The sequence below is a fragment of the Cnephaeus nilssonii genome (assembly GCF_951640355.1).
Source record: "Cnephaeus nilssonii genome assembly, chromosome: X".
In the NCBI taxonomy this organism is placed as follows: Eukaryota; Metazoa; Chordata; class Mammalia; order Chiroptera; family Vespertilionidae; genus Cnephaeus; species Cnephaeus nilssonii.
Window position 1 is genome coordinate 10,364,346 of NC_137071.1, and position 14,834 is coordinate 10,379,179.

The window sequence follows — 14,834 nt, forward strand, 5'->3', positions numbered from 1 at the left end:
CACAACTGATATGAGCTCTGGGTATAATCAAGGCTCTAAATATGCCCTAGAATCAGCAAGAGCTCTGGGAGGTCAGGAAAGCTGAGGTCATGTATCTGAAATAAAATGTTCTAGGTATTCTTGCTGAAGCTTTAGAGCACCCATGTGGTTGTTTGATTTCTTTGTTTTGTCCATCTTGATCCATCAGCAGTTATAAACATTTTCCTTGTATGGCTGTTACCCTGATATTCTGAAAGTTTATTCTTTGCAAAAGGGAGAGGAGTTGGGAGGGATGGAAAGAGAAGGGGTGAGCTCTAGGAATTCACTTAATCTTTTGAACATATTATAATTCAGTCCAATGTTATTTAAAAGACAAGTTGAGATACACCTGGAATCTCCCCCTCTTGACCCAAAAAGCAGACATACAAATGCCTGGGTCTTTGGGTAATGTATTATTTTTATGTTACTGCTGTAATAAATTACCACAACCATAGCAACTCAAAATCACAAATGCATTATTTCACAGTTCTGTAGATTAGAAGTGTGGGTTGGCTTGGCTGGTTTCTCGACTCCAGGTTTTGCGAGGCTGAAATTAAGGTGTCAGCTGGGCAGACCCTTAGCAGAAGGCTCTGGGAAGAAGCCTCTTCCAGTCTCATCAGGTGTTGGCAGAATCCAGTTTCTTGTGGTTGTAGAACTAAGGTTCCTCCTTCCTTCGTGATGGTTAGCTGGGAGCCACTCTTCATTTGAGGTCTCTCTCTGGTCCTTGCACATGGCTTCTACATCTCAGAGCCAGAAAGAGTGTGTGGAATCCTTTTCACTCTTGGAATCTCTGGACTTGGTTGTGTAGCATCTCTTCTGACTTCCTCCTCTTCCATGTTGGATCTCTCAGATTCCAGTCAGAGAAGGTTTAATGCTCTTAAGAGCTCATGTGATTCAAATGGTAACACATGGAAAATCCAGGATAACCTCCCTATTTTTAGGTCCTTAAACTTAATTACTCTGCAGTCCTCTTTGCCATGAGATGTAACATATTCACAGGATCCAGGGATTAGTATGTAGATATATTTTTGGGAGCCATAATTCTACCTACTATAGATAGCAACAAATAAAGGTGCTTTTATATCCACTTATTTCCTCAGGAAAATAGTCCAGTCAGTAACTTTGTGTTAATAATTAAGACCTTTTGACATATGAATCTTAAAGTTGAATGAAAAGAATATACACTTATGGAAGAGAGTATAGGTTTCAGTTTTGACAAGAGAAGGGACACTCTCTTTCTTGATATCCAATAATGTCTCCAGTATACTATAATACTTAAGAGAAACTGGTTTGAAGTTCAGACTGACCAGACTTTGTACAAGTATATAATGCTTGTAAATTTCATTGTCTTCATTTGTATAATGGGCTAATAATTGTTATAGTTGCTATGGGGAAAAACCTATTAATAGGAAGTGCTGAGGACATAGTAATTGCTTAGTGAATATTAGTTAATCTTACCTAATAATAGACAAAGATGTAAATTGACCATACCTCCATTACACCCACAGCCAATCAGAGTGAGTATGCAAATTAGAAGGCCAAAGATGGGGCAGGACGCCTGCTATGAGAGGGAGGGTGAGGGGAGGGGTATGAAGGGATCTACAGGAGTGGAGTGCCGCAGCAGCGAAGACAAGACTGCAGACTCCGGAGTCTGCAGCGAAGACGAAGATCGAAGACGGCAGATTCTGGCTGGAGTCTGCAGTGAAGATGGCAGACTTCGGCTGGAGTCTGCAGTGAAGACGAAGACGGCAGACTCCCAGAGTCTGCAGCAAAGCAGTGAAATCAAAGATAGCAGACTCCGGCCGGAGTCTGCAGCAAAGACAAAGAAGGCAGACTCTGGCCAGAGCGAAGGCCTGGGTCCTGGATGCTGGAGGAAAACCGGTACTCGAAGCCAAGGGAAGGAAGGCCTATTGCACGAATCTCTTCGTGCAATGGGCCTCTAGTAATAATAATAATAATAGAATGACATATTCATGGACTTCTTTATAGATGGGGAGAAGGTATGGGTGAGCCAACTAGAATCAACACTTAGATTTCCTACTAGTTTCAGATTACTGACATAATTATTCTATTAAACATAAATTAGTAAAATGATTGTTCTGAAAAGGAATTTATATTAAGCAATTTAGCTTCAAACAAATTGCTTTGTTTTAATCATAAACGGAAGTGGCTGAAACTCACAGCCATCTGAGTCAAGAGTTGGTAAACTATGGCTTGTGGCTAAATCTTGCCTGCTGCCTGTTTTTGTATGGCTCGTGAGCTAAGAATGATTTTTAGAGATAAATGTTTGTAGTTGATTTGATGATGCAAAGCACAAAATTTGAACCCCAATTGGGCAAAATGTTGTCCTGCACTAAAAGAATTCCATTCTTTTTATTAATAGTCCTATATTACAAAAAATTGTACATGGTTATTATGTTTTGAATTTCATTAAAGATTTCTGGAAAAATTGATCACTATAGAAGAACCTATATAACATCCTTGATTTTGCCTCTTTGCAAAATACCTACATGTTTACCATCTGACTCTTCACAGAAAAAAAATTTTCCTGAGCTCTAATCTAAGTGGAGTGTAGATTCTTCATAGCTGGAAGGTACTCCCAAGATCTCCTAATGCAACCTTACTTTCATAGCTAAAGCCGATCCTCAGAAAGTGGGCGACTGTTCCACCATGGCACAGCTAGTTGGTGAGAGTGGCAGAATGAGTCAATTGATCTTTTGGTGGTTAAGTCAGTAAAGTTTCTACCAGAGTAGGCAGATACTCTGGGTAGCATGGCTGTACTTTATTAATCGTTCTTTACATGGACCTCTGTGTTAACACTATTCCAAAAAAATTTTTTTTTAATGTGGACAGGTCAGAGGTTATGCCGCATAGTAACTCAGCTGTCCCATGGGCCCATTAAACAGGGCCTGGCAAACATCAGCTTGTTGCCATGTTTCCATCTGCAGGGAGAGCCCATTAAGAGTCTAGGATTTCTCATTAAACTGTTTCAGAAGCACTGGTGCTGACTTTCTCTGTAGTTAGTAACAGCGAATAACCAGGCATGTTAATATATTCTCATTGAACCATGTTCAGTTTAGGATGAGATTGTTTATTGAGCAGAGCAATAGCCCTAAATTGAAGCGATAATTTCCCCACTTGCCTCATATCCCCATTGTTCCCTGGTTAACATTGTGTTTGTTCTCCTGCCCTCCTGCCTGGATAATGATGAGCACTTGGTGATATTTGTTTCTCTTGCTACAGGTGGTTTACAAACCCAACGACTGTCAATGCCTTCTATAGTGCATCCACCAACCAGATCCGTGAGTACTCAGCTTCTCTTCTCCTTGTTAATCTGGTACAAAATGGAGGGAACTTTTCCATGACTTTGATTAAGGGTAGGGCATTTTCTGTTTTTTCCCCAAAAGTGACCAGGTATTTTGGTGAAAGAAGTTTGTTTCCATACCGATATGCCCAATTTTCCTCACTCCCTTCACCTTACAAGTTTTTTAAAGCTTTATATGACCATTGAGTGAAAAAAACACCCAACTACAATAAATAAAAATACAATGAAGTTAGCCATGAAAAGAAACAAGTTTCCACTTTTCTCTCAGAATGGTCTTACTGATTTTGTCTATACCATTTTGTTTATTTTTAGGATTGAGCAGAAAAACAAGCAAATAACTGGGAGATTGTAGAACCTGAGGGGGGGAAATATATATATATAAAGTTTGGAAATGTTCTGACTAACCCTAGGATGCAAAGCCTTGACTTTCTTTTATTTACATGCTGTGGATATATGTACTAGTAATTATAAATGCCATGATAAGTTTAAAAATTATTAAAGATCTGATTGGCACAAATTAAAAATCTGACAGCACCAAGTGTTGGCACCTAGGACAGATATTCACTGCTGGTGAAAGTATAAATTGGTTCACTCACTTTGCAGAGCAATTTGGCAATGTAGAAAGTCGAAGTTGTACATGCATATCTCTGACCATCATTTGTACTCTTGGCATGCGCCCTAGTGCTGTGATTCTCAAAGTGTGGTCCTGGGACAACAGAAAGAACATCACGGGGGAACTTGTTAAAATGCACCGTAGACCTATTGTTCACAAACCCTGGACACAGGGCTCAGAAATCTCTTTTATTAAGCTCTCTAGGTGACTCTAACATAGTTTGAGAACTACTGCCCTAAAGAAGTCTCATATAGTGAGGCCCATGTGCGAGTGCTCATAACAGTATTGTTTATAATAGCAGGAAAAGGGGAATAAGCTTTGTGTCCCTCCACAGGAAAATGAATTAAATGTGGCATGTTTACACAAAGGAATGCCACATAGCAGTGAACAACGAGTGACCCAGAGTGACATGTATTAACATGGATGAGCCTCACAGATATTAGATTGTGTGGTGGAAAAAACAACTTGGGGAAAATATATTGAGTATGCTACTATATAAACGAGGTTCAGAAGCATGCAGGACAATTCTATTTGACATTCATGAGAATGACAAATGATGAATTCAGGTTGGTGGTGACCTGTTATGGAGAAGGTGGTCCTCTCCTGCTTGAGCCCTTGCAAGTTTCTCATCCCCCCTCCCCACAGCTTCAGGTCTCCATCTTCACTCCCTTGCTTAGCAATAACATCTAATCTCATGGTTTTAAGCACATCTCTGTGCTGTTTGTTGAATGTGGGGGATGGAATTTATAAAGACTTGCCACTCTTGACCATGCTCCCCATACATGTAATCACCTCCTCTCTGGCATCCCTGCTTCTGTCCTTATCCCCCTTCAATCTATTCTAAATATAATATTGCAGCCATTTTAAGATGTTTTACAATCACCTCATTTTCCTCCTTTGCTCAGAACCTGTTATCAGCTTCCTATCTTATTCAGATTAAAAGCCAAGCTACTTACAATGGCCAGGGGCCTCTTACCAGGATGCCTTTACCTCTATCTGTTCCAGCCACATTGGCCTCCCTCGTGTTCCTAAAGCATGAGACCCTTCCCTCCTGGCATTTATACTCTGGACTCTCTTTGAGTAGGAAAACTTCCCTAAGTAATCTGTATGGTTCACACTCCCAATTCCTTCAAATATTTGCTCAAATACTACCTTCTCAGTGAGGCATCCTGCATGCTCACAGTATACCCTTCATGCTGGCCCTCATCTGGACAGGACTCCCTGGCCACAGAGGACAGCCCTGAGGCTGTGGTCTCCTGCTCCTAGCAGGCACATCTCCTTAGAGTCATCCTCATGTGGCCACACTTAGGTATGGCAGTCTCTGCAGGACTGGTCTGAGAGGGTAGTGAACAGAAGGAAAACAAGCAGATGGTGGTAATTTTGGATTTTTACATTAATTTATGTAATCAAATCAGTTATTAAATATTTTGAATGTCACTCCTTACTGTACAAGTATTCACTATTATCATGAAAATACCATTGCTTTCTTCCTCCCAGCTTTATGGAGATATAACTGACAAATAAAAATTGTCTGAACTTAAAATGTACAGCATGATGTTTTAATATAGCTCCAAGTTAAAAATTATGCTGCATATGGAAACATGATATTAGGGTTATCAATTATAAATTATTATAAATTATAATAATATGAATTATATTTATATAATCCTATCTAATAATAGAGTAACATGTAAATTACCATCACTCCGCTACGCCCACGATTGGGCGGGAGGCTGGGGGGCGGGACTCGGGGTGGCCTATCTGGCCATTGAGAGGCACGGATCTGCTGCCACTGATGGGGGCTACCCTGCTGTTGAGAGGCGCAGGGGGCGGGACTCCCGCCCCCTGTGCCTCTCATCGGCCAGATCCGCGGCAGGCCTCTCAAGGGCAGGGTAGCCAGGTGTCCGCGGCAGCCCCCCTCAGTGGCCATTGAGAGGCGCAGCTGGGTGTCCGTGGCAGGCCCCCTCAGTGGCCGCGGACCATCAAAAGTGGGGGAGCTGGGTGCCTGTCTGCTCCGGCGCGGCGGAGGCTTCTGAAAGGCCTGGTGCACCAGCGGACAGGCACCCAGCTCCACCGCGAAAAGCGAAAGCATGTAGGGGACCCTACATGTGCATGATTCAATCATGCACTGGGCCTCTAGTATGAATTATAATATTACTTGAAATAACCTATTGGGCAATAGAAAATTCTGTAGATTATCCACAGTAAAATAAAATGTTTTATGTAATACTAGAGGCCTGGGGCACGAAATTCATGCACAGGGGTTGGAGGGTCCCCTCAGCCCAGCCTGCACCCTCTCACAATCCTGGACTGCTGGCTACTAATCGCTCACCTGATTGCCTGCCTGGTTGCCCCTAACTGCCCCCCCTGCCGGCCTGGTCACCCCTTACTGCCCCCCCCCTGCCAGCCTAATCGCCCCCAACTGCCCCCCTTTTGGCCTGGTTGTTCCCAACTGCACCTCCTGCTGCTGGCCTGGTTGCCTCTTACTCCCCCCCCCCTGCCAGCCTGGTCACCCCAACTGCCTCCCCCTGCCGGCCTGGTCACCCCACACAGCCTGCTTGTTCAGTCGTTTGGTCGTCCCTCACGAACCCCTTTGCTGGCCTGGTCATAGGCAGTCATCTTGTGAGGGTGTGAGAGTCAATTTGCATATTACCTCTTTATTATATAGGATTTGGTACATGTAAAATAATATATAAAACATGCTAGAATATATAAAGTTATAAAGGATATAAGGAAACATATGATAAATATATGCCCGTGAATCCACCACCCAACCAAGAACTGGAACATTCCCAATATTATTGCATCTGTCCATGCTCCTTTCCATCCTATTCCTCTCCCACACCATAGAAGTAACCACTATTCTGATTTGTGTGTTTATCATTTTCTTGTTTTTTAAAATAAATTTTAAATAATTTAAGTATCCCCAAACAATATATTTATTTTTATTTATGTTGTAGCATAGTAAGAATGATATGCAGTCTTAAGCAAATGTGGTTTTTCAATTAACATGTTTTTAAGATTCATCCATGTAGCATGTGGCAGTAGTTTATTTTATTTTCACTGCCATATAATATTCCATTGTGTGACTGTATCCCAGATTACTTATTTGTTTTACAGATCTTTTCTGGTGAGAGACTTATGTGTTTCCCCCTATATTTTTGCTATTATGAACAGCACTGCTCACCATATTCTCATACATGTCCCCTAAAAAAGTATTTGGAGTCTATACTAGGGATGGAATTACTGGCTTGTAGGGTATGCAAATACTCTACTAGCTAACACCAAATGTTTTCCAATGTGAGTGTTCCAGACTACAGAAGTGTTTTCATCAACTATCATTTTCATCACTTCTTGGCATTGGTAGACTTAATTTTTACCAATATAGTAGTGAGTATAATAGATCAGCTGTTATGCAAGAAATGGCATTGAGATAGACTATTCACAAGTGTTTCCATACTCAGTGAATGCTTACTGCTCCTTTGAAGATTTAAGTAAGTCTCATAATAATTCTGTCTCCAGGATTCACCCCTGCTCAGCCTTTTCCTTGTCTGGGAAGAACCGATCCTATCAGAGATTTTTTTTATTTTTTATTTATTTTTTATAATAAATCTTTATTGTTCAGATTATTACAGGTGTTCCTCTTTTTTCCCCCCATAGCTCCCCTCCACCTGATTCCCCACCCCACCCAATACCCTTACCCCCCACCACTGTCTTCATCCATAGGTGTCAGATTTTTGTCCAATCTCTTCCTGCACCCCTCAAACCCCCTTCCCCCTGATAATTTTCCATCGCCTCCCTTTCTATGTCCCTGATTCTATTATATTCACCAGTCCATTCTGTTCTTCAGATTTTTTATTCACTTGATTTTTAGATTCACTTGTTGGTAGGTATGTATTTGATGTCTTTTTGTTGTTCATAATTTTTACCTTTACCTTTTTTTCTTCTTCCTCTTCTTAAAGAATACCCTTCAGCATTTCATGTAATCCTGGTTTGGTGGTGATGAACTCCTTTAGCTTTTTCTTGTCTGTGAAGCTCTTCATCTGACCTTCAATTCTGAATGATAGCTTTGCTAGGTAGAGTAATCTTGGTTGTAGGTTCTTGCTGTTCATCACTTTGAATATTTCTTGCCACTCCCATCTGGCCTGCATAGTTTCTGTTGAGAAATCAGCTGACAGTCGTATGGGTACTCCCTTGTAGGTAACTAACTGTTTTTCTCTTGCTGCTTTCAAGATTCTCTCTTTGTCTTTTGCCCTTGGCATTTTAATTATGATGTGTCTTGGTGTGGTCCTCTTTGGATTCCTCTTGTTTGGGGTTCTGTGCGCTTCCTGAACTTTTTAAGTCTATTTCTTTCACCAGGTGGGGGAAGTTTTCTGTCATTATTTCTTCAAATAGGTTTTCAGTATCTTGCTCTCTCTCTTCTTCTGGCACCCCAAAAATTCGGATGTTGGTACGTTTAAAGCCGTCTTAGAGGCTCCTTATGCTATCCTCACACTTTTGGATTCTTCTTTCTTTCTGCCTCTCTGGTTGGATGTTTTTTGCTTCCTCATGTTCCAGATCTTTGTTTTGACTCTTGGGGTATGGTGATCTACAGTTGAGTTTCTGTATATTCTTTATTTCAGACAGTATATGCATAATTTCTGACTAATCCTTTTCCATTTTTTTGGTATTCTCATTAAGGTCCTTGAAGGTCTCTTCAAGTTTCTCAGCGGTTTTTAGAAGATTCTTGAGTAACCTTATAAATGTGGTTCTTAACACTGTGTCGTCCATTAGTTTACTTTCTTCCATCCCTCCTGTTCGTGACATACTTCGGTGTCTCCGCATTTTGGCTGCCTCCCTGTGTTGATGGAGTGGCTTTGTGTGGTCAGTTACCTATAGGGGCCGGTAGCTCAGCTTCCCCAATCACACTAGGTGGTCGCTCTTGGTACACCCCTTTGTGGGCTGAGTGCAAAGTCTTGGTGTTGTTAAGCCTTGATTGCTGTTGGTACACTGGGAGGATTTGACCTCCAGTCCAATTGGCTGTGAGGATCAGCTGTGTCTATGCCGGGAGACAGCCTTATTCAATAGACTTGCAACATTGTAAAAGCCTCTGTGCTCAGCTTGGATGGGGCAGAGTTTCAGGGTGGAGCCTACAGCCTTGGCTTCCCATCAGCCCCGCCCTATGAGGTTCCTGGGTCTCAGTGTCCCTCAGTGTCCCTCGGTACTCCCTGCAAGCACCTCTGAGAGAAAGGCGCCCTAGAGTTTCGTCCGCTGCCAAACAGTCTATTCCAGTGATGGCGAACCTATGACACGCGTGTCAGCACTGACACGCGTAACCATTTCTGATGACACGTGGCCACATGCTGAGGATGAAACATTTGCTGCTCCTGAGGATGAAACACTTGCTACTAGAGTCTTGGAGTTAGTTTTTTCCTCAAAGTGACACACTACCCGAGTTATGCTCAGTTTTTTGGCGAAGTTTGACACACCAAGCTCAAAAGGTTGCCCATAATTGGTCTAGTCTCTCCCCCAATGAATCTGGATTCCCAGATTCTCGCCCGGAACTGGGGTTCAGTGCAGTCGGAACTGGGGCTCAGCGCAGACCGGAGCTTTTGTTTCCTTCCTGCTAGGGCAATTCAGCGGCACAGTCAACAGTCCATCCTCTGCGCGCATTCACGTGCATGCCTCCGGAGCTCTGCCTTTCGCCACTCCCCTGAGTTTCCACCTTACAGCCCAGATTCCCCCAGTATGAGCCTGGGTCCCCAGGGTCTCGCCCGGAACTGGGGTTCAGTGCAGTCGGAGCTGGGGTTAGCGCAATCTGGAGCTTTTATCTCCTTCCCGCTAGAGAATGCCGGCCAGGCACTCAGCTGCCCTGTCCTCTCCGGCTCCATCCTCCCCACACGCGCGCGCGCGCCCGTGTCTCTACCCGTGTCTTCATACCTCAGGCTTTTACAGCTCCTCTGATTTTCCTTGTGGTTTTCTCTTTCCTTCTAGTTGTAGGCGTTTCAGTCAGCCAGCTTTCCTGTGGTTCTGGATGATGTCCGTTTTGTCTTTTAGTTGTAGTTTTGAAATTTTTGTGCGAGGCTGCAGTTTAGGTGTTTACCTATGCCGCCATCTTGGTTTCTCCCCCTATCAGAGATTTACTGAAGAAGCAACCATTTTAGGGTAACCCAGTTTTTTCTGGAAAGCTCATTAGCAGAGGGGGTTTGGAATGAACAATTTGAAGTGGTATTTTAATTAAGAGATTCAGCTGTTTCTATTTTCCTAATGACCAGTGTTTGCTCTCATTGTAAATTACATTCCCAGACAAGATGACAAGGAATCCTTTGGGCGATTTTTTTTTCTCTCTCCTTTCTGATTTTTCTGGACTACAAATTAAGGCAGGTGGAGTACCTTCTTATACATTTCCCCACTGGGTTTCCTGGGACACCCCAGCCCCAACTGCCTTCTTTTTGCTTCACTGAAGAAATGAAAAATTGAGGTGATTTTCTGAAATGAACATCTTTATTGATTAGGGCCTGATTCTGACAGCATGTGGCCATCTGTTTAATTGGGTTTCACATCTAAGATGTAACTATACTTAGTAACGTGATTTATGAGGATTTCATTCAGTTCCCATTATCATTTTCTGATTTATGCCACTTAAGTCTGCTTCTGCATACAGTAGAGACCTGAGCAGAAAATAGAAAAACCAAAAACCTGTAGTTTTTTTTTTTTTTTCAAATCCACACCTTTGTGTGAAACACTATGATTTGTGACTGTCTTTCAATGTTAGATTTTTTTGCAGGGTGGATATAGTTCCTTATTTTTCTACCCTTGTCAAGCTGGGTAGCAATGTCCTCAGATACAAAATAATAGTAAGATAGTAATGGTTTAAGTCTGCTCTAGGAGGAGTTATGCTCAGGAACTGTTACAGAATTTAATTGTATTTGAACTGATAAGGTGGTTAAAGTAGAAAACAAGGAGCTGAGGTGATTGGTGCCCAAGCTTGGGCTTCTCTAACTTTGTGGTAACAGCAAAACTGGTCTGCTTAGTTTGAGTAGGGGAATAGCGAGAACCTCAATGGGAGACCTTGAGTTCCACTGATTTAGTTTTGACTTTGGTCAAGGTATTTTTCCCTCCTCACCCCTGTTTTCCTCATCTGCTACATGTTGAAATTACCTAGCCCACAGAGTCTTGGGTGAGGATTTAATAAGATGAATTTGAAAAGTACCAGCACATTGCCAAGGTTAGGGTTTATATATCTACTAGAGGCCCGGTGCATGGATTCATGCACCGGTGGGGTCCCTTGACCTGGCCTGTGGGTATCAGTGGACCTCTGCGCCGCTGCAGCCTGGCCTTACCCGCCAGCTGGTTGGGCTCCAGCCCACTGTCTGCATTGATCCTGCACAGCACGAAGTAGTGTGGGAAGGGGCAGGCAGCAGGGGAGGAGCCCGAGGCTGGGTTGGGCGCAGTGCTGCATCACTCCTACTCATCCTGGCCCAGCTGTGTCTGCTTCTGCTGCTCAGTTGTGCAGGGGGAGTGTCTGCGGGAGAGGCTTGTGCCGCCACAGCTGCGCTTGCCAGCTGTCAACCTGGCGTCTAGCACCCGTCTGTCAGCTGAGCGGTGCTCTTGCTGTGGAAGCCCACTGACCACCAGGGGTAAGCTCCTGCTTTGAGCATCTGCCCCCCTGGTGGTCAGTGCGCATCATAGCTGGTCATCTGGTCGCTTAGGCTTTTATATAGATAGGTAACTGGTATGCCAGTAATCCCCAGGAGAGCCAGTCCATCACAGAATAGACAGCAAAATATGAAAATGTTGGAGGGACATATTTTGGACTTTTGATCTCAAAATATTTTATAAATTAAAACAATATTTTTACATACTGAAAAAATACAACCAATTTGGAAAAGTGTTTGGCAGTTTGTTGATATCTCCTGTAACCCAGAAATTCCATTTTTGATGATGGATCCTTATGCTCACAATGAGACATGTAACACAAATGTTCATTGCAACTTTATTCATAATGGCAAAAACCTGGAAAGAACCTAATGTCCATCAACAGAAGACTAGGTAAATTGATATGTTAATACAATTGAATATTATATAGCAATGAAAATGAGCAGATGGCTTTGTTCTACAGTATGTAAGAATGCCACTGACTTAATGATGAATGAAACAGTGCATTGTTCCATTCATAAAGTTCAGGAACAAGCAAATGAATCTGTGATCTAAGGGACTACAAGTGAAAATAATGGCTATCTGTGTTGGGGTATTGGCTGGAAAGAGGCACAGGAAATATTATCTTGATCTGGGAGGTAGTTGCACAGGTGATACATGTGTAAAACCTCATTGAATCCTACCATTAAACGTGTGCCTTTACTGTATGTATGTAATACCTCAACATCAACAGTGATACCCTCATTTCCCCCATGAAATTATTTGGAACAGCATATAGCATGCATAGACATTTTGGATTAATAACAGGTTACCTCAGGGCCAAGCCTCCAGAGGCATAGACTAGTGACGTGGTCGGCAAACTGCGGCTTGCGAGCCACATGCGGCTCTTTGGCCCCTTGAGTGCGGCTCTTCCACAAAATACCACGGCCTGGGCGAGTCTATTTTGAAGAAGTGGTGTTAGAAGAAGTTTAAGTTTAAAAAATTTGGCTCTCAAGAGAAATTTCAATCGTTGTACTGTTGATATTTGGCTCTGTTGACTAATGAGTTTGCCGACCACTGGACTAGGGATCAGCAAACTTTCTCTAAAGGCCCAGGTAGTACATATTTTTGTTTTTGTGAGCCATGTGGTCTCTGTTGCAAAATCTCAACTTTGCCACTGCAGTTGCAGACAATTCATAAACGAGTGAGCATGCTGTGTCCAGTAAAACTATTTACATGCACTGTAGTTTGTCCACCCCTATTGTAGAGCACTGTTTGAGGATGGAGCCAGGAGACTTGACAAGTTTTAAACTTGGATCTAATCAGGTAGAAACCAATCACCTCAGCTCCTTGTTTTCTACTTTAACCACCTTCTCAGTACTGGAACTGTGTTGGAGGGTGGTAGAGTGAACAGCTCACCTTTGATTTTCATTTATACTTATATGGATGGATTGGTCTTTAGACTAAAATCCATTTCATATATTCAATATCAAAGCATATCTGCAAAGTGCCTCATTTCAGTTTATTTTCATATGCCTCAAGTCATATTAAGGAATTATTTTAAGCCAATAAAACCTTGGCTTGTAAATAGGCAAGGCCTGAGGACTAAAACCAATGATGTTATTATCTTTGCTGTTATACACAAGGGATTTGGTTGCCTCAGTTTAATCACAGATATTCTGCTAAAGAAAATAAGCCTTTGTCCAGAGGCTGGGCTTATGCTACCATCAAACTATAGAATTAATCCTGAAATCAAACATAGATTTATTTTGCTATTAAGGAAAAAACTATGTTTCAAGCTGGGAGAATTTCTTGTACTTCATTGACTCTGCCTAAAACCATAAAGTGGAATTGAATTCCCGAATCCACTTGCTGCTGTTTTGGGGGGACATTTTGGGAATAGTCTTCCACAGTTTCGAAGCTAGAAGGAAGGAAACTTGAAATGGTCACCTAATCCAAGCTTCTCGTTATCTAGAAGAGATCCTGACACTTAGAGCAACTCTTAGTAATTTTTTCCAGTTATTCACTGAATATTTATAGAGACCCCAGTGATTCTTACCTCCTGGTATTCATGCCCCAGTGTAGCCCCCTCCCACACTGAATAAGTCTGACCTTTGTAAACAGCGGGATACTATAGAAATGATGGAGGATGACTTCTGAGGCTAGGTCATAAAAGACATTGTGGCTTCTGCCTTGCTCTCTTGACTTGGTCACTCTGGGGAAGCCAGCAACCATGTCATGAAGGCATTCAAGAAGCAAGCTTTTGGATCACCTGCTACAGCTATTTTAAGACGTTCTTGTCCTGATGCAGTCAAGGACTCTGGAGGTCCTAATACAGCCCCTGTCTCTGAGGCCTGACCAACGAGGCAGCCAAGATTGACATTCTGGGTAGTGCCACCAGAGGACAAAAGTACTCTCAAGTGGGGAGCCCTGTAGTCTCATGGCATTCCTGTTACTGTGGTTAGTCCCAGGACCAATGCCTGGAGGGACCCATTTGCCGCCTGTAAGGTACTTGTTTTTAGATAGTAGAGGACTGAGCAGGTTTGCTGCAGGGCTGGTAGCAGAAAGCATGGACTGATTATCAGGGTCCATTAAAGAGGTATGGTGTGAGTAGGTCACTCGCATGAAGTGAGCAACCTGGATGTAAGCCAGACTGAGGAGAGCATCAGGGAGCTGGAAAAGAGCCATGCTGATGGGAACAGGAAGTCAGGGAGCAATCTCACTAATTTATCTTGATGGTCACAATCTCACACATCCTCCCTTGAAAAAAAATCAATTGTCTTTTATCCTTATTTTAAAAGTAGCTAATATTCATTGTAGAAAATATTGTTTTGTGGCTAAGTGTTTGTGCAAATCTGAGACTCTTTTTTAAAGGGAAAATTCCTAGATGTGGAGGAATTGATGAGTCAAACATTATGCCCAGTTTAGGGATTTTAAAATACAGTATACCTGACTTCCCTTGAGAAAAGTGGTACTGTTTTCAGATAAGAGAGGTCCTAGTCCCCACCTGGTGCTAGTGGGGGTGGATTTCTTGTGATATCCTGAGAAAAAGAATTTTCTGATATTCACATAGGAGGATGGGATAGTCCCATTCCCCTTTATCCTGCCATAGAAGAAGTGTATCTGGGGCTTCAGCAGAGCTAAAATCTGAGCCAGTATCCAGAGTTTTCTTTCCATGTTAGAGCAGAGTCCAATCCAGTACCAGGCTAACTTAGCTTGTGTTTCCCGCTGCAGTCCATCATTACATTGCATGTGGGGTAA

At 42.6% G+C, this 14,834-nt stretch overlaps 1 protein-coding gene across 2 annotated transcripts in view; it reads left to right on the top strand.

The window, feature by feature from the left end:
* PHEX (phosphate regulating endopeptidase X-linked) overlaps positions 1-14,834 on the top strand; it is a gene marked incomplete at both ends in the record, with an annotated part of 195,990 nt that overhangs the window by 145,599 nt on the left and 35,557 nt on the right. For both annotated transcript variants that reach the window (XM_079764383.1, XM_079764384.1), the window contains one exon: positions 3,262-3,320. In XM_079764383.1, coding sequence (XP_079620509.1) covers positions 3,262-3,320 — 59 coding nt within the window. The remainder of the gene's footprint in view (positions 1-3,261; positions 3,321-14,834) is intronic.